This window comes from Rhinoderma darwinii, chromosome 2 (assembly GCF_050947455.1).
Source record: "Rhinoderma darwinii isolate aRhiDar2 chromosome 2, aRhiDar2.hap1, whole genome shotgun sequence".
NCBI lineage: Eukaryota > Metazoa > Chordata > Amphibia > Anura > Rhinodermatidae > Rhinoderma > Rhinoderma darwinii.
The window spans coordinates 424,458,902-424,482,051 of record NC_134688.1 but is presented as its reverse complement, the minus strand read 5'-3'; the positions used below and the strand labels follow the sequence as shown (position 1 = coordinate 424,482,051).

General features: G+C 44.8%; 1 protein-coding gene across 2 annotated transcripts in view; it reads left to right on the top strand.

Moving 5' to 3' along the window:
• Nucleotides 1-1,557: 1,557 nt before the first annotated feature.
• The window catches only part of NUFIP2 (nuclear FMR1 interacting protein 2), a 35,257-nt gene continuing 13,664 nt past the window's right edge, over nucleotides 1,558-23,150 (top strand). Inside the window, exons 1-2 of one of the 2 annotated variants that reach the window (XM_075854305.1) lie at nucleotides 1,558-1,932; nucleotides 19,128-20,768. In XM_075854305.1, coding sequence (XP_075710420.1) covers nucleotides 1,722-1,932; nucleotides 19,128-20,768 — 1,852 coding nt within the window. In that variant the 5' untranslated portion in view covers nucleotides 1,558-1,721. Of the gene's footprint in view, nucleotides 1,933-16,705; nucleotides 16,992-19,127; nucleotides 20,769-23,150 lie in introns of those variants that run through there. The other variant, XM_075854306.1, reaches the window with a different exon arrangement.

The following is a 23,150-nucleotide window of genomic DNA, read 5'->3' as shown; positions in this document are numbered from 1 at the left end:
GTATCAGGCTGTATATAGTATAGTATTGTGTTCTTACATTGTAGTATCAGGCTGTATATAGGATAGTATTGTGTTCTTACATTGTAGTATCAGGCTGTATATAGGATAGTATTGTGTTCTTACATTATAGTATCAGGCTGTATATAGGATAGTATTGTGTTCATACATTGTAGTATCAGGCTGTATATAGGATAGTATTGTGTTCTTACATTGTAGTATCAGGCTGTATATAGGATAGTATTGTGTTCTTACATTGTAGTATCAGGCTGTATATAGGATAGTATTGTGTTCTTACATTATAGTATCAGGCTGTATATAGGATAGTATTGTGTTCTTACATTATAGTATCAGGCTGTATATAGGATAGTATTGTGTTCTTACATTGTAGTATCAGGCTGTATATAGGTTAGTATTGTGTTCTTACATTGTAGTATCAGGCTGTATATAGGATAGTATTGTGTCCTTACATTGTAGTACCAGGCTGTATATAGGTTAGTATTGTGTTCTTACATTGTAGTATCAGGCTGTATATAGGACAGTATTGTGTCCTTACATTGTAGTATCACGGCTGTATATAGGTTAGTATTGTGTTCTTACATTGTAGTATCAGGCTGTATATAGGTTAGTATTGTGTTCTTACATTGTAGTATCAGGCTGTATATAGGATAGTATTTTGTTCTTACATTGTAGTATCACGGCTGTATATAGGTTAGTATTGTGTCCTTACATTGTAGTATCACGCTGTGTATATGATAGTATTGTGTTCTTACATTGTAGTATCACGGCTGTATATAGGTTAGTATTGTGTTCTTACATTGTAGTATCACGCTGTGTATATGATAGTATTGTGTTCTTACATTGTAGTATCACGGCTGTATATAGGTTAGTATTGTGTTCTTACATTGTAGTATCACGCTGTGTATATGATAGTATTGTGTTCTTACATTGTAGTATCAGGCTGTATATAGGACAGTATTGTGTCCTTACATTGTAGTATCAGGCTGTATATAGGACAGTATTGTGTCCTTACATTGTAGTATCACGCTGTGTATATGATAGTATTGTGTTCTTACATTGTAGTATCACGGCTGTATATAGGTTAGTATTGTGTTCTTACATTGTAGTATCAGGCTGTATATAGGTTAGTATTGTGTTCTTACATTGTAGTATCAGGCTGTATATAGGATAGTATTGTGTCCTTACATTGTAGTATCAGGCTGTATATAGGACAGTATTGTGTCCTTACATTGTAGTATCACGGCTGTATATAGGTTAGTATTGTGTTCTTACATTGTAGTATCAGGCTGTATATAGGATAGTATTGTGTTCTTACATTGTTGTGAGCAGACTTGGTGTTCATTCAGCTGTGACTCTCATGGTCTGGAGTAGTTCCCTTTCCTTCCTCTACAATGTGGCTGCTGTGTGTAGAAAGTGCTGCTGCACACTAGTAGTGGAGCCATAGTGCTGACGTTGAAGCCCAGCCCTGTGAGGTTGCAGAAGTTGTGCAGGGAGGGGGAGACATGGGGAGGCTGCACTGAGGCTGGTGGGAGGAGAAGACGGGCACTTGGAGATGTCTGATTGCTGGAGAGAGACCGTCAATCGTTTCTAGAAAGTCCCTAAGCCAACCGGCTCGGCCTCAGTGGAAGAGGCACGTCTGCGCTCCCGTCCAGAGAGGGGCTCTGTGCTCTGCAGCCAGCACAGGGGGAGCCCAGACACTTTCAATGGAGGAGCAGCCTGGCCCGCAGCAGCAGCACCACCACCATTATCATCATCACCCTCTGCACTCATCGTCTACACACGGCTCCAGTTACCACTACTACCCCGCCGGCCTGCAGCATGGAGCAGAGGGCAGCGCTAAATACCAGCCAAAGCCGATAAAACATGACCATAAACACGCCCTACAGCACCAGGAAACACACCAGAAGAAAACAGGTCTGGTTCTGGGGAGGAGAGGGGGCACTTATAATGCCACTTACTATTGTAGTGATGTGGCCTGGGGTTCATGTCAATCTAGGTGGGCATGAAGGCTGAATATGTAAATGTGATGGCCAAAGTGGGCATTGCTTCTGTATTATGCCAAAGACTTGGCCATGCCATGGTTTACGAGAACATGATGTATGTTTATGGCTTCCTGTGCAATGTGACTGGTGAAGGCGCAATGAAAGACTGTAGTCACGTGGTTTACTGGCACCTTTTTCGTTATTTTCCCCTGTTGATATCAATGGAATTTGCCCATTATTTTCATTGTTTTACAGAATGAGCCCTGGCAAGTTATAACTTAACTCGTTGCCCCATTTACCAATATTGAGCTGCATAACGCGTGCGACTCAGTGCGACCATACAAACAGGTTGGTTGTCGTGATGTGTGAGGGTGGCCTGATGTCTCTGGGGTCTGTAGTTATGTCGGCCAATGTTGTGCGTAATTTACACTGACTTCTATGTTGTGCAACAGTGTTGGACCAGGCAAAGGTTGCTGACAACTTTTGTCTGACAACTTATGGAGTCGCCCATATTTATGCGTCTGGATGCCAGTCTATGTGCCACAACATGGCACAATGGATTGTACCATACACATATGATACTTTGTTACAATGTCAAAATTGTTTGCATGGACATGAAGTAATTGACATTAGAACTTTCTACTTTGTGTCATTGTCTGAGATTATAAATGAATGACTGGACGGTGGCCCCAGGTGGTAACATGCTCCGTGTATGCAGTGATGTAATGCCAGACACTGGGGTGTGTGCTGTTACCTCAGCCTCGGGCTCTGACTTGGTCTTTCATGGGTGTATTAGGAGTTGCACTCTAGGTGTTTATAGCCACTTTGAGGTGTGAGGCGGAGAGCGACCCAAATGTCGGAGCACCGGTGCCTCTCGTTGCCTCCTCGCTCTTTATAATGTACTCGTTCTATTCTGCTGCTGGCTCTTCTTTTTCTGGGCGGTGTGTGTAGTTATGTAAAGCCGCTCTGGGCCGGCTGCTTGCTGCAGGGGGTTAATTGACTCCTCAAGCCGGCTACATGCAGTCTCCTCCCCCGCCAGTCAGCTGCTGGATGTGGCCTGGTGTCAGCAAACGGAGCCAGGGACTCGCCTAAAAGCTTCTGTCGTGTGTAGAGAGATCTGGGGCGACTGCAGTCGAATAGATATTGACGGTGATCCTAAACGACGTGTGTTCTTGACGCTCATGTCCCCGTCATGGTTTCCTCTATAGGGGTGGAAACCAGTTCTATCAGATGAATATTCTAGGAGATGTGGCAGCATGGGCCCATGTGTCTACATTATATAACGGACTGGTATTCTGTGAGGGGTATTCTACATGCTGTGTGGGTGAAGTAGTCTTGGTATTCTGTGCACTGCGGCAGGTTTGGTGTTTCTTACAATATGAATGGAGGAAAGTTTTCTCATTCTTCAAATGCCTGAACGTTGTATATCGCTGAATAGAGGGGTTTTCTAATTATTTATTTTTAATTCATATTATTAAAACCTATATAGATACTGCTTGGGAGCGCTTCCATGGGTTCTTCGCGTTCATAAGGCTCTGTTACCCCGACGGAGACCAAAAGAGTGTCTTTTTGGTCTGCGTCAGTCTTGTATATGTCGGTATATCTTTTCTTTCGAGGATGGAATAATGTTGTAGACTACGCTATACCATCCTGATGGATCCCGCAAAAAAACGTATGCGCGGTATATGGTTTGTTTTTTTTAATACGGGAGCCTATATGTGACGGATGCCACTGTATGGGGATTTACGGCACTGGGGAAGTCCCTGACCTCACTGTCCATATATAATAGCCAACTATGGAAGCCCTGGCGAGAGCATCGGTAGGGCGCCTGATGTCACTGTCTATATATAATCGCCAACTATGGAAGCCCTGGCGAGAGCATAGGTAGGGCGCCTGATGTCACTGTCTATATATAATCGCCAACTATGGAAGCCCTGGCGAGAGCATCGGTAGGGCGCCTGATGTCACTGTCCATATATGCAAAGGAGCGGAATCCCCTGCAAGAGCATTTCCAACGCTCTGCCCGGGGATTCCAGGATCTTGAAGCTTCTAATGCCACTGTTTTATATACGGACAGTGATGTCGAGGGCTTCTTCAGGATCGGGAACTCTGGCATTGTATCTTTTGACATCACTGTCCATATATAGACAGCGGCGTTAGGAGCGTTTAAGAGGAGATTATGCTCTCGCTGGGGATTCCGCTGCTTTGCATACAGGTCCTTCTAAATGAGTTAAATTTACTTTTTGATGATATTCTAATTCAGTAATTTAATTAAAAAAGTGAAACACATATATTATATAGACTCATTACACACAGTGATCTATTTTCAGCATTTTCTTTTTTTATTGATGATTATGGCTAACTTTTAATAAAAACCCAAAATTTAGGGTATGTTCACACTGAGTTTTTTTGACGTGGAAACCGCGCCGCAGAACTTGTCAAAAACGGCCTGAAAATTCCTCCTATTGATTTCAATGGGAGGCGGCAGCGTATTTTTCCCGCAAGCGGTAAAACCGTCTCGCGGGAGAAAGGACATGCCCTATCTTCGGGCATTTACGCCTCTGACCTCCCATTGACATCAATAGGAGGCAGAGAAAGCGTATTAAGTGGCGTTTTATGCCCGCGGCGCTCAATGGCCGCGGGCGAAAATCGGCGTGCAGGCAGAGGAAAATCTGCCTCAATCTTCCAAATGGAAGTTTGAGGCAGAAATTCCACCTGCAAAAAACTCAGTGTGAACATAGCCTAAGTCTCTCAGGAAATTAGAATATTGGGTAAAAGTTGAAGATTGTAGACTCATGGTGTCACACTCTAATCAACACACAACACCTGCAAAGGTTTCCTAAGCCTTTAAATGGTCCAACAGTCTGGTTCAGTAGCTACACAATCATGGGGAAGACTGCTGACATGACAGTTGTCCAGAAGACAATCATTGACACCCTCCACAAGGAGGGTAAGCCACAAAAGGACATTGCTAAAGAAGCTGGCTGTTCAAAGTGCTGTATCCAAGTATATTAATGGAAAGTTGAGAGGAAGGAAAAAGTGTGGTAGAAAAAGGTGCACAAGCAACAGGGATAACCGCAGCCTTGAAAGGATTGTCAAGAAAAGACCATTCAAGAATCTGGGGGAGATTCACAAGGTGTGGACTGCGACTGGAGTCAGTGCTTCAAGAGCCACCAAACACAGACATATCCAGGACATGGGCTACAACTGTGGCATTCCTTGTGTCAAGCCACTCATGACCCAGAGACAACGTCAGAAGCGTCTTATCTGGGCTAACGAGAAAAAGGACTGGTCTGTGGCTCAGTGGTCCAAAGTCCTGTTCTCAGATGAAAGTAAATTTTGCATTTCATTGGTATATCAAGGTCCCAGAGTCTGGAGGAGGAGTGAAGAGGCATCAATCCAAGTTGCTTGCGGTCCAGTGTGAAGTTTCCACAGTCGGTGATGGTTTGGGGAGCCATGTCATCTGCTGGTGTTGGTCCACTGTGTTATAGCAAGTCCAGAGTCAGCGCAGCGTCTAGCAGGACATTTTTGAGCACTTCATGATTCCCTCTGCTGACAAGCTTTATGGAGATGCTGATTTCATTTTCCAGCAGGACTTGGCACCTGCCCACACTGCCAAAACTACCAATACCTGGTGTAATAACCACAGTAGCACTATGCTTCATTGGCCAGCAAACTCACCTGACCTAAACCCCATAGAGAATCTATGGGGTATTGTCAAGAGGAAGATGAGACATCAGACCCAACAATGCAGACGAGCTGAAGGCCGCTATCAAAGCAACCTGGGCTTCCATAACACCTCAGCAGTGCCACAGGCTGATCGCCCCCATGCCACGCCGCATTGATAACACCTCACAGTGCCACAGGCTGATCGCCTCCATGCCACGCCGCATTGATAACACCTCAGCAGTGCCACAGGCTGATCGCCTCCATGCCACGCCACATTGCTGCAGTAGCTCATGCAAAAGGAGCCCCGACCAAGTATTGAGGGCATATACTGGACATACTTTTTCAGTAGGCCAACATTTCAGTATTAAAAAGTATTTTTGAAATTGGGCTTATTTAATCTAATTTTCTGAGACGCTAAATTTTGGGTTTTCATTAAGGCCCCATGCACACAAATGTGCTTTTGCGGCCGCATTTCCCCCGAAAATCCACGGGAGAATCGCTGCCCCATTCATTCCTGTAGGGCCATGCACACGTCTGTGGTTTCCACGGTCCGTGCATGGCCCAGGAGCCTGGACCGCAGAAAGAACGGGCATGTTTTATTACGGCCGTGTTCTGCTGTCCAGGCTCGTAGCAAATAATGGCCACGGCCGTGTGCATGAGGCCTAACTGTTAGCCATAATCTTCAACATTAAAAGAAAAAAATGCTGGAAATAGATCACTCTTGTGTGTAATGAATCTATATAATATGAGTTTCACTTTTTGAATTGAATTACTGAAATAAATTAACTTTTTGATGATCTGTATATGGCCAGTGAGATCAGGAGCTACCCCAGGCACGACACTTTGAGTAGCGCTGTTCCCGGTAAATTAGGGTGACGTATCCCACTGTATGCCTGTACAGTGCGATATGGTGCTACCTACCATACGGCTCCTCCCGATGTATACCTCTGACGGAAGTAAAATAACGTGATGTGAAGCAGCCCTAAGTTGCACAGCGTGTGACTTCCAAGACATGTTTCTCCTTTAGTCGACACAGAAATTTACTGTCTGGAAAGGTGGCGGGGGCTTGATGATGAATATTGAGCTTATTCTGAGCACCAATTATTTTAATACAAATTCACAAGTAATCTGGCATAATTGTATAAAGAAAAATGCAAGTATGGGCTCAGGCACAAGGCATCCTGTATGGTAGTGCAGTGACCCCCAACCACCGGGCCGTGGACCAATACCGGGCTGTGGATCGTTTAGTATCGGGCCGCGTTATCTGGTATCTGCCCCGGTGGCCTCAGGGAATTTCGGGTGAAAAATGTGTGTTTTGACACCTTCTCCACTTGTGTCAGGATTGGCTAACTGATTTTTAAAACACGTATCGAATCTGTTACGTATGCTATGAGTAAGAACACTTCTGTTCGAAACGCGTAAGCTGTGACACTCCTTACCTGTGCCCTCTATGGATTATTTTTTTTAAGATGATCTAATAAAGCTCTTTTTTTATATCCTATTTTGCGGATGTTCTGAGGATTTTTTCTTCAAAATATATAATTGTAGTCTGTGTAACCTGTATTATGCTGTAACTGTAGTTTTATCAATGTTCTATGTGTAGAAAGAATATTATTACTAAATGAATAATTTCACAGATTGTACACAGAAAGCATAGGAGACTGAGAAAGACCCCGTGCACCCGACCATAAAAATCGTCCCTAATTGCGGACCGCAATTATGGACCCATTCACTTCTATTGTCCACGGACACCTTCCGGTTTGTTTATGGGAAGCTGTCTGGGCTGTAGAAGTGTCCTATCTTTTGCTTTTTACGGGCCGTGCTCCTATACTTTGTATAGAAGCATGGGCTGAAGATGCGGGTGGGCATGGTCGTGTGCAGGGGAAGGAGGAGGCGGAGCTATGTGCTAAAAGAAAGGAGGGGCTGTGAGGAGTAGACAGGGGAGAGACTCCTGAGAGGAGTCTATAGAGGGCTTACAGAGAAACCCATGAACGAAAAGTCTATAAAGAGAGCAGCATCTGGCGAGAGCTCTGGAGGCTGAGACCACTACAGGAGTGTGGCAAAGAACTGCTGGGACTTCCCACTGAGTGTGGAGGGTGGGAGTTTCTGAAGTAAAGTAGTGTAATATCTGCCACCTGCCTGGTTCCTATGGTTCTCTATTGCACTGGTTGTGTCACCCTAAAGCAGGCCATACACTTGAGATAGCTGTCGGCCGAACTAACAGACGTTTGGCTGACAGCTATTCCTTCCGACTCCCCTATACACATACACGCTCGGCCGTGCGTGCATGTGTATACAAACGTGAGAAAGCTGGTGCTAGATGTCCGTGGCAGTGGCTTACCTATTTGCAAACAAAAGGAACGGGCATGTTGAAATTCAACATTCTGTCCCCTGACATCTGCCGTTGAGGGGAGAGTTGGGACACCACCATATACATTAGATGGTCAGCCGGTCCCTCTGAATTCTGCGGGTCAGGCCGACTTACATCTAATTTGTATGGGCAGCCTTACACTTGGCAAAGCAATGACCTGTATGTACTCCGTGAGGTATTGTACAGTCCTGGCCAAAAGTTGAGACTGACACAAATTTTGTTTTTTAAAGTGTAGCTAAACGTTTGACAAACTTCTGACATGTCATAGTGACATGTCAGAAGTTTGGTTTGGTGGGGGTCCGAGCACTGAGACTGCCACCAATCGCTAGAACGAAGCAGCTGAAGCCCTCATGTAAGCTCTCAGCTGCTTCGTGTCTGTTCGGCTTTTCCCGGAGAGCCAATGTACCTGAGTACGGGCTCATAGACTTTCTATTGAGTCCGTACACAGATACATTTATTTCCGGAAAAAGCCGAACAGACACGAAGCGGCTGAGCGCTCACACGAGGGCTTCAGCTGCTTCGTTCTAGCGATTTGGTGGGGGTCTCGGTGCTCGCAGTCAGGCCGTTATACCCTATGGACACATTTATGAGGGACTCCCGACATATACCTCCGATGGAATACTGCAACGTATTCTACTGTATACCACATGATGGAAGACCTCTCCTGGGGACTCCGGCCATGGGGAAACTCCTGACGTCACTGTACGTCAGGAGTTTCCCCATGGCCGGAGTCCCTGGGCATAGCATCAGCTAGCGCTCTGCCTGGGGACTCTGGCCCTGTTGAAGCTCCTGATGTTGGGAAAGCTCCCAACATACACGACAAACATTGGCATCCATCAGGATCCCTCAGGTTGGAATAGCATAGTCTACTACGCTACTCCATCCTTCAAAAAAATAAAAATAAAATGACATCAGCCTGACGGGGGCCAAAACGACACTCGTTTGGGATCTGTCTGGTTAATGGAGCCCTATGGACACATATATCGTGTACGTAGGGAACTTTTACGATGTACACGATAAATGCGGTTTAGAAACTTCATATAAAGAGGGCCTCAGCCTTACAATAGATGTCCCTGGACTTGGCAACCAGAACGAAAACATATATTGTGATATATGAACAACCGAAATAAGGTTTATATTACAAAGTGACTTTTTTTTTTATTTTAGCTTTCTTTTATAACAGGGTTTAGAGGCCCCTTACATTACTGCAAATCTCATGATAAATGTCCGTAACGCTAAAAGCTGTTATAAAACAGGCACCAGGTCTGACCTGACGTACATGGCCTCAACTTCTGTAAGACAAGTCTTCCTTTAGACATTGATAACATGTAACACAGCTGTAACTTTTTATAAATCGGTAAAACACCGTTATTAAAATTACACTTAAGGAAAAACGAATACTTTGGTGTTCTTTAAATCCCTGAGTCATGCACCGCCCACTGCCTGCACTAGACATAACACAGTGTGTACGTTTTTCCTGAAGTGTTTCTTTAGCCCCTTCCCGGTTTTGGGCATGACTGTATGTCCAAATTCAAAGTGCGTTCCCGCACACGGGCGTACAGTCAGGCCCTGTAGATAAAGCCGGCACAGGAGCTGTGCGCGCTTTATCTTCAGCGGCTGTCATACACCACTGACATCCCGCTGCGATGGCAGTTACCGTAGTGCAGTTTATTGTACGGGGGATCAGAAGACCAGATCTTCAAGTCCCCAGGTAAGTGTAAAAAAAAAAAAGTAAAACAATTCAAAAAAAAATGTTAAAGAAAAATAAATGAAAGTTTTAACTAATAAAAACAACAATCGCCCTGTTTCCCTGATCAACTCCTTTTAGGCCCTGTTCACACAGAGTTTTTTGGCGCGGAAACCGCTCAGCAAAAACCGCCTGAAAATGCCTCCCATTGATTTCAATGGGAGTTGGACGAGTTTTTTTTACCGCGCGCAAATAAAACGCGTCACAGTTAAAAGAAGCGACATGGCCCATCTTGAGGCGGTTTCCGCCTCCAAAACCCCATTTCAATCAGTCAGAAAGGCTAAAAAAAACCCCTCCTAGTGTTTTGACGAGTTTTTGTCAAACACTGTGCAAAAACCGTCTGGAGCAGTTTTTGCAGGAGGAATTTTCCTCCTGCAAAAAACTCTGTGTGAACAGCTCCTGAATTTCAGACGTAAATGCATGTACTGGCGTTTTTCGCCGCGTCTTTTACGGACATAATTTGGAGCTGTTCATTGAAGTCAATGAAAAACTGCTCCAATTACGTTATAAGAAGTGTCCTGCACTTCTTTGACGAGGCTGTTATTTTTGCGCCGTCTTTTGACAGCGACGCGTAAAACGACAGGTCGTCGGCACAGTACATCGTAAGACCCATTGAAAGTAATGGGCAGATGTTTGCCAACGTATTGGAGGGGTTTTTTCAGACGTAATTCGAGGCGTAAAACTCCTCCATTACGTTCGAAAATAGGTTGTGTGAACCCAGCCTTACAGGAAAAATGGATTAAAATTGAATTTCTGCAAAAAAAATAATTTGCAAATTTCCCTTCCACTTTGCATGAATTCCTGTGAAATGCATAAAGGGTTAAGAAACGTTCTAAATGCCGTTTTGAATACTTTAAGGGGTGCAGTTTTTAAAATGGGGTGATTTGTGGGGGTTCCTAATATATAAGGCCCTCAAAGCCACTTCAGAACTGAACTGTTCCCTAAAAAAAATAGCCTTTTGAAATTTTCTTGCAAATGTGAGAAATTGCTGCTAAAGTTATAAGCCTTGTAACGTCCTAGAAAAATTAAAGGATGTTCAAAAAATAATGCAAACATAAAGTAGACATATGGGGGATGTTAACTAGTAACTATTTTGTGCGGTATTACCATCTGTCTTACAAGCAGATACATTTGAATTTAGAAAAATGCAAATTTTTGCAAATTTTCTCTAAATTTTGGTGTTTTTAATGAATAAATATTGAATTTATCGACCAAATTTTTTTCACTAACATAAAGTACAATATGTCACGAGAAAACCATCTCCGAATCGCTTGGATAAGTAAAAGCATTCCGGAGTTATTACCACATAAAGTGACACATGTCAGATTTGAAAAAAATTGTCTGTGCCACAAGGCCAAAACAGGCTGCGTCCTGAAGGGGTTAAATAACTCGGAAAATCCCCTTAATACGAGTTGTGTTTTGTTTTTTTTTTTTTTTTGTTTTTTTTTTTGCTTTTTATAGGGTATTTCATAAAAGGGGGTCGATGGCTCGGGGCCCGCTCTAGGTGCTAGAATGTAGAGCAGCTCCTTCTCTGGCAGAACTAGTTTGTCCAAGCATTACAATTGGCTTGTCCACTGGTTTTTTTTCCCGTCGTTCATACAACGGCGTCCTACCCTGCGGCGCTGCTTCCGTGCACGCAAATCCGTCCCTTCCCTAGTGGGACTTACACTCTAATTTGTTTTTCTCCCGCACATACACTGGAGCTGATTTACTCCCCTTGGTTTCTCGAGACTCAATAAATGATGGATATATTTTTTATTTTTTTTTTGTATTGAGCTTCAGAAGATTAAATTAAATATTCTCCTTTGTTAGAACATGACGTACTCTTTTTACACTCTGTTACCAATAGGCCTCCTGGAAAACTGCTCTGTAATGCTTCATTTGTATTAGTGAATAGGCAGTTCTTCTATAAAACAGACGCTATTCTCTAAGGCCTTATTCACACGAACATGTGCGTTTTGCGCGCGCAAAAAATGCTGCCTTTTTTGCGCGTTGCAGTTCCGTGTGTCATCAGTGTTTGCTGCGTGATTTTCTCACACATGCCATCCTTATGACACGCGGTTTTGATGTTTAGAAAAAGAAATGAAGGAAGTGCTTTTATTTTTTCCTTCATTTCTTTATCTACTGCTGCGCGAATCAGGCGCAACATCTGAAATGCTTTGTGTGCTGCGCGTGATTTTCACACACCCATTGACTTCAATGGGTGCGTGATGCGCGGAAAACGGCCAAGTATAGGACATGCCGTGAGTTTTACGCAGCATATGTCACGGACTGTCTGAACGGCCCCATTGACTAACATAGGTCCGTGCGACGGGCGTGATTTTCACGTGCGTATCACGTTCGTGTGAATAAGGCCTTACAGAAATAGGTGGGCAGAACTTATATAACTGCTGTAAAAAAAGAACTGCACTGGCTTCACATGACTTATGGGCAAGCATGCAGCAACGGTGCGCTTCACTGATGTCTTTCTTGTACGAGGATCCTTTATAGACTGAACAGTACAAGAGGATGGAGAGAGCCGACTCCTACTACATGACAAGTTTTATGGTCTGCATTCATATACCTCCTAATTTCAGTCTTAGGGCTTATTCAGACGAACGTATAATACGTCTGTACTACGCACGTGATTTTCACGCACGTCGCACGGACCCATGTTAGTCAATGGGGCCGTTCAGACTGTCCGCGATTTTCACGCAGCGTATGTCCACTGCGTAAAACTCACGACATGTCCTATATTTGCCCGTTTTTCGCGCATCACGCACCCATTGAAGTCAATGGGTGCGTGAAAACCTCGCACGGCACACGGACGCACTTCCGTGTGATGCGCGCTACAGTAATCAAAACTATGAATGAAAACGGAAAAGCACCACTTGCTTTTCTGTTTACAAACATAAAAACAGTGATGATGATGATGATGATGATGATCACGCATCATATGCTGCTGACACACGGAGCTTTTATGGACCTTTTGCGCGCGCAAAACGCACACGCTCGTGTGAATCCGGCCTAATTCATCAGAAATGTAAGTGTAATACCTCTCTGTTTATCTGACTGAACTGCGCTACCAGGCACTGCCACAAATGAATGAATGGAGCTGTGCCTGGTAAGCAATACAGAGGCCCCAGCGCTTACTGGAGCGCTATGGCCCCGTCAACCAGCTGACCGGTGGGGGTGAGAGGAGTTGGACTCCCAGCGATATGATATTGATGACCTATCCTAAAGTTAGGCCATCAATAGCAGAGTAACATAAAACCCCTTCAAAGGGGTTTTACCACAATTAACATTCATCATCCATTCGCAGGATAGGTGATAAATGTATTATCGCTGGGGGTCCTACAATTGGGACCCCACTGATTTATCGAATGGGGGTCTTGAGCCCTGTTCCTCCACACTGATCATGCATGGATTTTGAATGGAGCGGCAGTTGAACACGCGCGCTGCTTCTCCATTCGTTGTCTATGGGGCCAACGGAAACAGCTGTGTAGCACTCGGCTGTTTCTGTCATCCCCATAGATGTTAAATGGTGCAGCAGCGCGCATGTTCAACTGCCGCTCCATTCAAAATCCTAACTGCAAGTGTGCACCGTGCAGTGAGGCAGACCTGGGTAGGGGGGACCCTGTTCTAGAGGCCGGTGGCGGTCCCACTAGTGGGTTCACAGCAATCATACATTTATCACATCCTATGCATAGGTGATAAATGTATGATTGTGGGAATACCCCCCTTTAAGTTACATTATAGCTTTTGGAAAATGCCTGAATGGATTATCCATTTTGATCTTTTAATAATTTCATCCTTTGTATTGTAAAGGTGGAATCTGCACAGGAAATCTGCAACAAATCTCCCTTGTGTGAATTTGAACCTTTTCATGTTGTTTTTTTTTTAGGTCCAACATTCTGTGCTGATTCATTTCTTAGGCCTCATGTACACGACCGTAGCCATGTGCATGGACGTGATTTTTGGGTCGGCCGGCGGCGGAGTGTTACTTGCGGGCCGCGTGCATTATTTCCTTTGAGCCTGGACCGCAGAATACGGCTGTAATAAGGCTTGCCCGTTCTTTCTGCAGTCCGGGCTCCTGGGCCATGCACGGACCGTGGAAACGACGGTTGTGTGAATGGCCCCATAGGAATGAATGGGGCCGCAATTCTCCTGTGGATTTTCGGGGGAATTGCGGCCACAAAAGCATGTTCGTGTGCATGGAGCTTTAATATAATTTTATAATGAACGAAAATCAATTTTTCAAATACAGAGCTACTCAATCCCCTGCTTCCTTTCACACAGCTATAGAGTTAAAGGGTTATTCCCCTCTTATATCATGACATATGGCTAGGATATACCATCTCTTTATGGTCTGGCCTCTGGGACCCACACCCATCCTGAGAATAAAGGATGCAGAATTTGCACCGAAAATCTGACCTGTGAATTCACGGATAGAGGGGAGTCGCAACTTATACAAGTTCTATACGTTGGCGCACGCTTACTGCTCACTTGTTGCAAAGTAAATAAAATGTCTCCATGTGTGACCGCTCTGACATGTCGGCGGCCCAACAGTATTCATGTAGAAAAAGTTGCATGTGTTTTTTAAATTTTGGCACGTGTACCACTTTTTGGCGTATTTTCAGTGGAAATAATAGAATATACTGTGTGCGCGTGATTTATTGTGGGCAACAAAATGTGCGCAATTTTTTTATTTATGTTAACTAAGTATGCATGGCTGAAGATTTTTTATTTAGGGAGCGAGCAAATTCCATACCAAAGCTTATATTAGAGTGTGAGCCCCAGTGGCGTAACTACCGCCGTAGCAGCAGTAGCGGCTGCTACGGGGCCCGCGGCATGAGGGGGCCCGTGTCGCCCGCCGGCACGGGCCCCCACCATGGCCGGAGGCTCCGCTAGCAGCCGCTATGGCTGCTACAGCGGGACGCCACTGAACACTACAGCAGAGCAGGGAGGTATCTCCCCGCTCTGCCATTAACTTGTTCCCGACCGCTGGCTGTATTTTTACGGCCAGCGGTCAGGGTCCTTAAAACCCGGGCCATAGACTTTCTACGGCTCGGGTTTTAACTTGCTGCCCGCGCGATCGGGCAGCTGAATGTCGGGTCTCCGGCTGTCAGTGACTGCCGGGGACCCTGAGGAGAGGATAGAAGCAGCTTTCGCTGCTTCTGTCTTCTCTGATCACTTGTACACAGCGCTGAATGCGCGCTGTGTACAGGAATAGAGACAGCAGCAGCGCCGCTGTCTCTATTCCTCCCGGTGTTCATGTGACTGGTCACATGATCGCCGGGTGCCGTTAGTGGCAGACTGTTGCTGGGTCTTACTAGACCCAGCACAGCCCTATTAGTGACAATCGTCACTATGAGAGGGCTGATTTCCCCTGTAACTGGGGCTACTGTGCAGCTCCAGTTACAGTGGAAAAACATGGTGTAAAAGAAAGAAAAAATATATATAAAGTTCCCCAAAGGTCTTTTTTGACCTTTGAGGGACAGACCATAGTAATAAAAAAATAATAAAGTAAAGTGCAAAAAAAAAAAAAATAATAAATACACATAAAATACCCACCCCCCAAAAAAAACGTTCCCCCCTGCCAATCATTGTTGTAACGCTAGCGCTGACCCAATTACCCTAATATAGACATGTAATATATAAAAATTTACGGTAGACCATGACGATCACAAATACAAGGTCTATTTTAGGGTAAAACTATGTTATTACCCAAAAAAAAATAGCTGAAATGTAAAAAAGCTTATTTTTTTACTATTATTTTCAAACTTTATGAATAAAAATTCTAAAATAGCAAAAAAGGTGTGTATAAAAATGATAAAAAAAAGAAACCTGCATTATCTACGGAAAAAACATCGCAAAAATCACGTCATTAGCCCAACACGTGCTAAAAATGGCTAAACGGTGTCTGGTCCTGAAGGCGCAAAATAGAGCAAAAGACATGTATCCCCCTCTCCACAGGACATGTATCCCCTCTCCACAGGATCTCCACAGGACATGTATCCCCCTCTCCACAGGATCTCCACAGGACAGGGGATACATGTGTGATCGCTGGCATTGATAGGGAGAACGGGGGACTGAAAGTCCCCTGAAGTTCTCCATCACAAACCTCGGACTTCCGGGGTCTGTGTCGCATTTTTTTGGGAGGGGGGACGCTGTATGGCGTTCCCTACAGGGGGGGAATGCTGTATGGCGTTCCCTACAGGGGGGGGGGGTGGCTGTATGGCGTTCCCTACAGGGGGGGGGGGTGGCTGTATGGCGTTCCCTACAGGGGGGAGCTGTATGGCGTTCTCTACAGGGGGGGGCTATATGGCGTTCTCTACAGGGGGGGGGCTGTATGGCGTTCTCTACAGGGGGGCTGTATGGCGTTCTCTATGGGGGGGCTGTATGGCGTTCTCTACAGGGGGATGTATGGCGCTATCTACAGAGGGGGGGCTGTATGGCGTTATCTACAGGGGGGGGGGCTGTAAAAAAGGCACTATCTACAAGGGGGGGGGGTTGTGTGACACCCAGGGGAGGGGGGGCCCCAGTCAAAAGTTTGCTATGGGGCCCAGTCTTTCCTAGTTACGCCCCTGGTGAGCCCTGTGGTGAATGTATCACCCTGCCCCCACCTAAGGTGAATGGCAATGAGATTAATCTCTGCATGTGTTGTTTTAATAACGGTACATCTGATAGAGCTGTGACAGGACGCCGCCATTACAGTATTTCTACTTTTGCTGACTGATCTATTTTTGCGTAGACTGGAACGCCACACGTAAAACCACGGAACAAAACTACGCCGGGCGGTGTCACGTTTTCGCCTGTGATTGGTGGGTAGGGTAAGGGCGGTTCCGCGCATGCGTGCTTTGCTGTGACGTGACGCAGAATCTCGTACGTTTTCGCGTTGGTTGTAATAATTTAGGCATGCGCAGTACTTCTGTGAAAGTCTCGCGTGAACTGTAAGTTCTTGCGAGGCAAGACTTCCCGGCTCCGGCACGGTGCTGAATGGTGAGAGCGAACAGGAGCCGGGATAGTACAGCCGACGGGAGATAGAGCTCAGGGGTTGAGGGGCCTCCGCAGCTCCCATCCACACATCAACAGTCCTCCGTCCTGTAACGTCCCACATAGGATGAGTCTGTGCATTTGGCTGACTGCTGGATGTGCGAGAACCACTGCCCTGTTTGCTGCCACCCACCCTTCTGCCGCTCGGACTCGGGACCCTGCAGTCAAGGTGACCGATGGCATTTGCGGACTGGATAAGGTAGTGACCGTGCTGTATAACTCCTGTGTCCGTGTAGTCACATGCAGCGTGCGGCTTAAAGGGCTGTTCCGTGGCTTAGTCCAAAGTCACTGCTCGAACAAGCTTTGCGCATATGTGATTTTACAATGTAGTGTAGGTGTATATATGCTCTATTATTAATGTGTATATGCATGTCCTCTTATAGACCGTATAGAAAGAAGCTCTTATTATATGTACGGATATGACATGCAGGAACGTATAGCTGAGGCGACTGGTGTTGATATCTGGCTGTATTTGATCCATTTGCTTTGTTGTGATCTGATCTAGGAAATTACAAATTGCAATTGTGTTCAAGAACATAAAAAATATATATATATAATGTGTCCATTTAGAAAGCTGTAATATTGTAACTCCAAAAAGTCTTGCTCTATTCAGTCAGATTACAGCTCCATACAAGTTTCGTTTTACAGGGCTGTAATATGGCACCTATAGGTTTCTGTGGGGGCTGTAATGTGACACCTATAGATTTGTGGGGGGGGCTGTAATGTGACACCTATAGATTTGTATGGGGCTGTACTACCTCCCAGACACCTCCAGCGTTCAGAAGCTTTTTTTCTGTGGCATTAATATATTGCATGCTCGATATTCTCCCTTGGAGAGTAAATCTCTCCACTGTAGGCGCAGCAGCACATGTAGGGCCTAGTGTGTGTCCTCGGTGCAGGCCCTGTGCACACGGCTCTGCTTTGTACATGAGGAGTTGGGGTGATGATGTTTCTGTTTGATTCACATGTTGGGTTTGTTGTTGTTTTGCATTGGGATGGCTGTGTTTTTGTGCAGCTTCTTCCTCAAATGCAGCATGAAAGTTGTTACATTTGTAGAACATGCATCGGCTTCCTTGTATACATTTAATAATTACATATATCGCTTGCATCCGGCCAGTAGTTTTTAGCCTGAGTCAGTCACAACTGATGACATTTCGTTCATCGGTCCGGTGTCCATAGACTAATAGGAAACCGATGAATGCAACGTTTTTCTGGCCACCTAAGGTAGACGTCCCGCATTAAAATGGTTGCAACTGATACCAGAAACACTCCCATGAAATACATTCCGGTACTAGACTTCCTCCCACGTTTCTGTGCAACACCGGATGGGAACTATGCTGGAGCCCTCGGGGGGCCTTACTTTGTGGCACTCATTCTTGTAGTCTGGACTAGGAGAGATCGCACCTCTCAGTTCAGGAAGGGAAGTGACAACTGCTTTGACTGCATTTCTGCTCAGACTAGGGGGGGGGGGGGGTATAAATTGCAGTGCAGGTTGTATTCACACTGAATATTCTCCACTGTGCCGGAGATTCCTGTCTTGGTGTTTCAAATGCTAAAATGTATGAGTGGTTTTACCATCCTTTCGACGCCAAGTCGACTACACTGTTTCCGCTAAAAAGAAATGGAAACCTTACGGAACGGAACCAATTTGCAATGGAAGCTGGTAACGCGAACAGATGCTGTGGTTTGTTTGCCTTTCCGTTTATGGGTTCCTCCAACGGAAAGCTGTAACGGTTTTCGTCCACGGGTTCCAACGCTGGTGTGAACACGGTCTTATCGCTGCATTTAAATCTCTCACAGGTGCCGCCATTCATGCAGAGTTATGAGGGCATTGAGAGTATTCTTGCATGTGTATTTATCTTACTAAGGGAAAAGCTGATTGGCGTTTCCTATGGCAACTGTATTGGTTGTGACCTAGCTGTCTTAGAAATGGTTATGACCAAGAAATAAATTGATTTTTACTAACTTGACAAATAGAGAGCCACTCAAAGGGCTTCTACTTAAAGGTGATTTTCATTTCGGGGGTTAAATTCTCTTAACAGTTTTTGCCTTAGCTTGGATATAGTGGGGGTCTGAGTCATCGCCATAATGGAGGGGCGGCAGCGCTTTTCCAGCAGTGTTGGATGGTGTAGGTTCTCTTCATGATCGTAGGTGACGACTCATCAGTCAGTAGATGGTATCTTTTAAGGGTCTACTATCAATTACTCTAATGGGCAAAGCCATGTTATGAGATACAATGGGAATTTTTGTACTTAATTCTTTCTGTTCTGTAATATATATATTTTTTTTTTCTTTTCCTTCATAGTACATGGAGAGCTAAATGGTACTACAGGAGACCGCAAGACCCTGGGCTCTGACAAATCCGCAAACCAGACTGCCTCCAGAATTCCCAACGGTGGCCAGCAAGCCCCCGCAGAGATCAGCACCAATTCTAAGCACCTAGCTAAGACTACGAACTTTGGAAAGGCAAACCACAAACCTAAAACTTTGCTTCATAAAAACAGCATGGACAAAAAGAATGAGAAATTTTATGAAGGCAAACCTAGAGATAACAAATACACAGACAAGGGAGAGAGTGGACCCTTTCAAAATGGTTTGCTGTCTGACCGCTCTGGTTTTATGACTAATGGGTATGTAAGCAAAGGTGCTGAGAATGACTGCAGCGGTTCCGAGAGTGGATATGCCACCGCTAACAAGAGGAAAGCCAAGTTCTCCAATGCCAAGCCTACTGAGAACTCCAGCTTTTTGATTGGAAAAATGTCAGACTCTGAAACTAAGCTGGATTCTGAAAATTTCAGGGCAGATAATAGTAAAGCAACTTGGAAAAGTGAGTCTTTAACTACAGGCACCAGTCGGGGGAAATCAAACCCTGGAGATATTCAGAGGAAAAACTCTGATGCCAAACCTGTTGCAGGAAAGAAATTTGATGATCGGCCAAAGGGCAAATCTTCTCCGGTTAGCTCTACTAAGGAGGACTCGTGGACATTGTTTAAACCACCCCCTGTTTTCCCTGTTGACAACAGTAGTGCTAAAATAGTTCCCAAAATTAGTTATGCAAGTAAAGTTAAAGAGAACCTCAATAAAGCAGCCCAGAACAACGCAACTTCTCCCTCTTCCCTTTCCTTCGCCTCTCAAACTGGGGAGTCTACATCCTCAAACTGTGTGTCCCAGGTTCCCATGTCTGCCATGAAGTCTGTATCTACAATTAATTTTGCCAATGGACCCCTTTTAGTAGGAGCTGAGGGGGGGTTTTTGGCTACTGCTGCTAGTACTGTTTTACACGCACTGCCTGGGGGTGCAGAGCCTTTGCCCACAGAATCTAATTCTGCCTCTTTTAACCCCTCTGAACAAAATAAATCTGGCCTTTTTACTTATCCTTCAAATATGCAACATGCCCTGCCGGACGCTTTGCAGGGAGACCCATCTGGACAGTCAAATGAGCATAGCTTGGGAGAAATTTTTCAGAACCAGTGGGGCTTATCTTTTATAAACGAACCAAGTGCTGGCCCTGAGGCTGGCGCAGATAAGCCAGACACTGAGCGCATGGTTTGTGAGCACTCAACCCCTCCAGTTTTGCAGGGTGCTGAAACTGTTCCCTCAGGAAATGAGCACCCTGTTTTTCCCAAGGCTTACGAGCTGGAAAAACGGACTAGCCCTCAAGTTTCAGATGGTGCCACGTTAAAAACGGTTCATGGTTCCGGAGGAGGTGGGGGTGCATTATCCTTAGATACTCTGCATATAGGGGAGCTGAAAAAGCTGCAAGCTGCTAGCCAGGGTTTATTAGTGTTTCAGGCCAAGGTCTGTGAAAACGAAGAAACTCCTCAGACCTCTCTGAAAGACACTTTACAGACCTCCGCCAAAGATAAGAGGTACCACGGAGATCTTGATTTCAAAGATAGTTGGGGTTCTTTTGACCTGAGGGCTGCTATATTCTATCACACTAAAGGTAAAGATTGTGTTGGGTTTATGTCATTTCTGAGAAAAAGAAAGTGTCAATGTTGTTTGTTGTTGTGCTTAAGATATTACTATTCATTTATATTACAATATGTGCAGCTTTCATCTAAATTTCCATTTTGTTTGTAAAGTCTGTTGGTAGTCTGCATCCAGGACAAACGGGTGGCATGAAAATTCCTTTAAAGCGGTTTTCCCATAATCATTATTTATCACCTATGCACAAGATAGTTGATAAATATCTGATCGTGGGGGACCGACTGCTGGAACCCCTACTGATCATTCGAACGGGCCTGGCTTGCCGTTCCTGGGAGTCTTATAGGAATGGAGCAGTAGTTCACATGCTCAATTAACTTCTATGGGGCTGCCGAGCGCCATCTTCGGGTCTATATTGATTATGGGAAAACCCCTTTAATCTTAAAAGTTGTGCTTCTTCAAACATTGTATTTAAAGGGAATGTGTCGCTAGAAATTATTTTTTTTCCAGTTAGACAATTAGTATTTGAGTGATTACACATTGGTTTTAAATTTTTTCACAAGTCAGGAAATTATTATAAATTAGATTTAAATTTATAACATTTCCATGTGCTGGCCACTAGAACGAGCAGTTCCCAAAATTGCAGCATGGTCACTGTGTTAAAGCAACCTCATTGATTTTATGCTGCAAATTTGGGGTGGACACACTTTACTCTAGTTTCCTCACACAATCCCCCCTCCCTTCTTCTGGCTAGTGCCAGGAGAAGGAGGGGTTTGAAGATCTTCAAACCTCTTACACTGTGTGCCGCCATTTTTTTGAGCGACTGCACAGTGTAGGAGGATTAGATACAGGGCTCAGCAGACCGTATCACACGAACATAAATTGCCTCCCCTGGTCTACACTCCTATTCCTTGCGCATGAACATATGGCCTGAAGCCGCAGGCAGAAGTCGTCATCTTACTGTCTGGCAGCGGCTTCCGGCACACATGAAAATGGCGCCGGATTTCGCTCTGCGAACGAGCTTCGTTTTGGTCTGTGTGAGTGTGGCTCCCTTACGGTTGCCTGCTCTACCATTTGCTTCAACTGTATCTGTGTCCTGAAGATGCAGATACAGCTTAAAAACCGGGAAAAAATAATTGATTAAAACCAAAATTCGCAAGATGACGTCAATGTAATTGGGCTGAATTTAGATTATTTTTGGATTAATTGCCTAAGTGAAAATCATAATAGCCCTATACTTTGCTGAAGCCATATGTGTGGCTTGCAAATTGCTGTCTTGCTGAGCTCTTTCTGTAACTACCATAGACTTCAGTAGAGAATCTAAGTGGGACCCCTATCTATCAGGTATTTGACACATCCTCTTCAGGGTGTTTTTTTGTTTTGTTTTTTTTTTTCCTCTTTAAAACGCAGGATACTCTGGGTGTGGAGGTTTTTCCCCATAGTCTTCTCTATAAGAATTCAAAAAAGCCAGTAAAAAAACAACTTACAAACTGACCCTAAATATAATACTCCACTAAAAACGCCTACATTTACAAATTAAAGGGGCTCTGTACATAATGTCATCGGCGCTGTAATGTAGATTACAGCAGTGTTTTGACCTATTTTAGCTTTATGCTAATGAGTTTATCAATGGAAAACTGGGCGTGTTTTACTTTTTTACCAAGTGGGCGTTGTGGAGAGAAGTGTATGACGCTGACCAATCAGTGACCAATCAGCGTCATACACTGCTCTCCATTCATTTACACTGCAGATAGCTATATCGCTATGTGCAGTCACATAAACACACTATAACGTTACTGCAGTGTCCCGATAATGAATATACATTACCTCCAGCCAGGACGTGATGTCTATTCAGAATCCTGACACTTCTAGAATGGGGGGAGGAAACCTCCAGCTCACCAGTCCAACGCCCGACACCTCTGCCTCGCTCGGATCTCCGCAACGGTCCACGGCAAACAATAGTAGAATGAAGAAAGTTGATCCAGCGCTGCAGGTATGTGGTTTAAAAAGGAACGTATTCCCAATTTTATTGCATCAAGGCAGTAATAGGTGGGTATTTAGCGCCTACGCGTTTCAAGCACGGCAAGTGCTCTGTCATGGCATCCATTCCGGAATGGATGCCATGACTAAGAGCACTTTCCGTGCTTGAAACGCGTAGGCGCTAAATACCCACCTATTACTGCCTTGATGCCCAAATGCACCTGATATCGAATTTTAAAGCTTTTTTGATACAATAAAATTGGGAATACGTTCCTTTTTAAACCACATACCTGCAGAGCTGGATCAACTTTCTTCATTCTACTCCTGACCCTTCTCTCTGATTTACAGCATAGCAGGCGTAGTCTCGCGAGATTTTTCTGTAAATTGTCATTTACAGCGAGATCTCGCTGTGCTGTAGTCT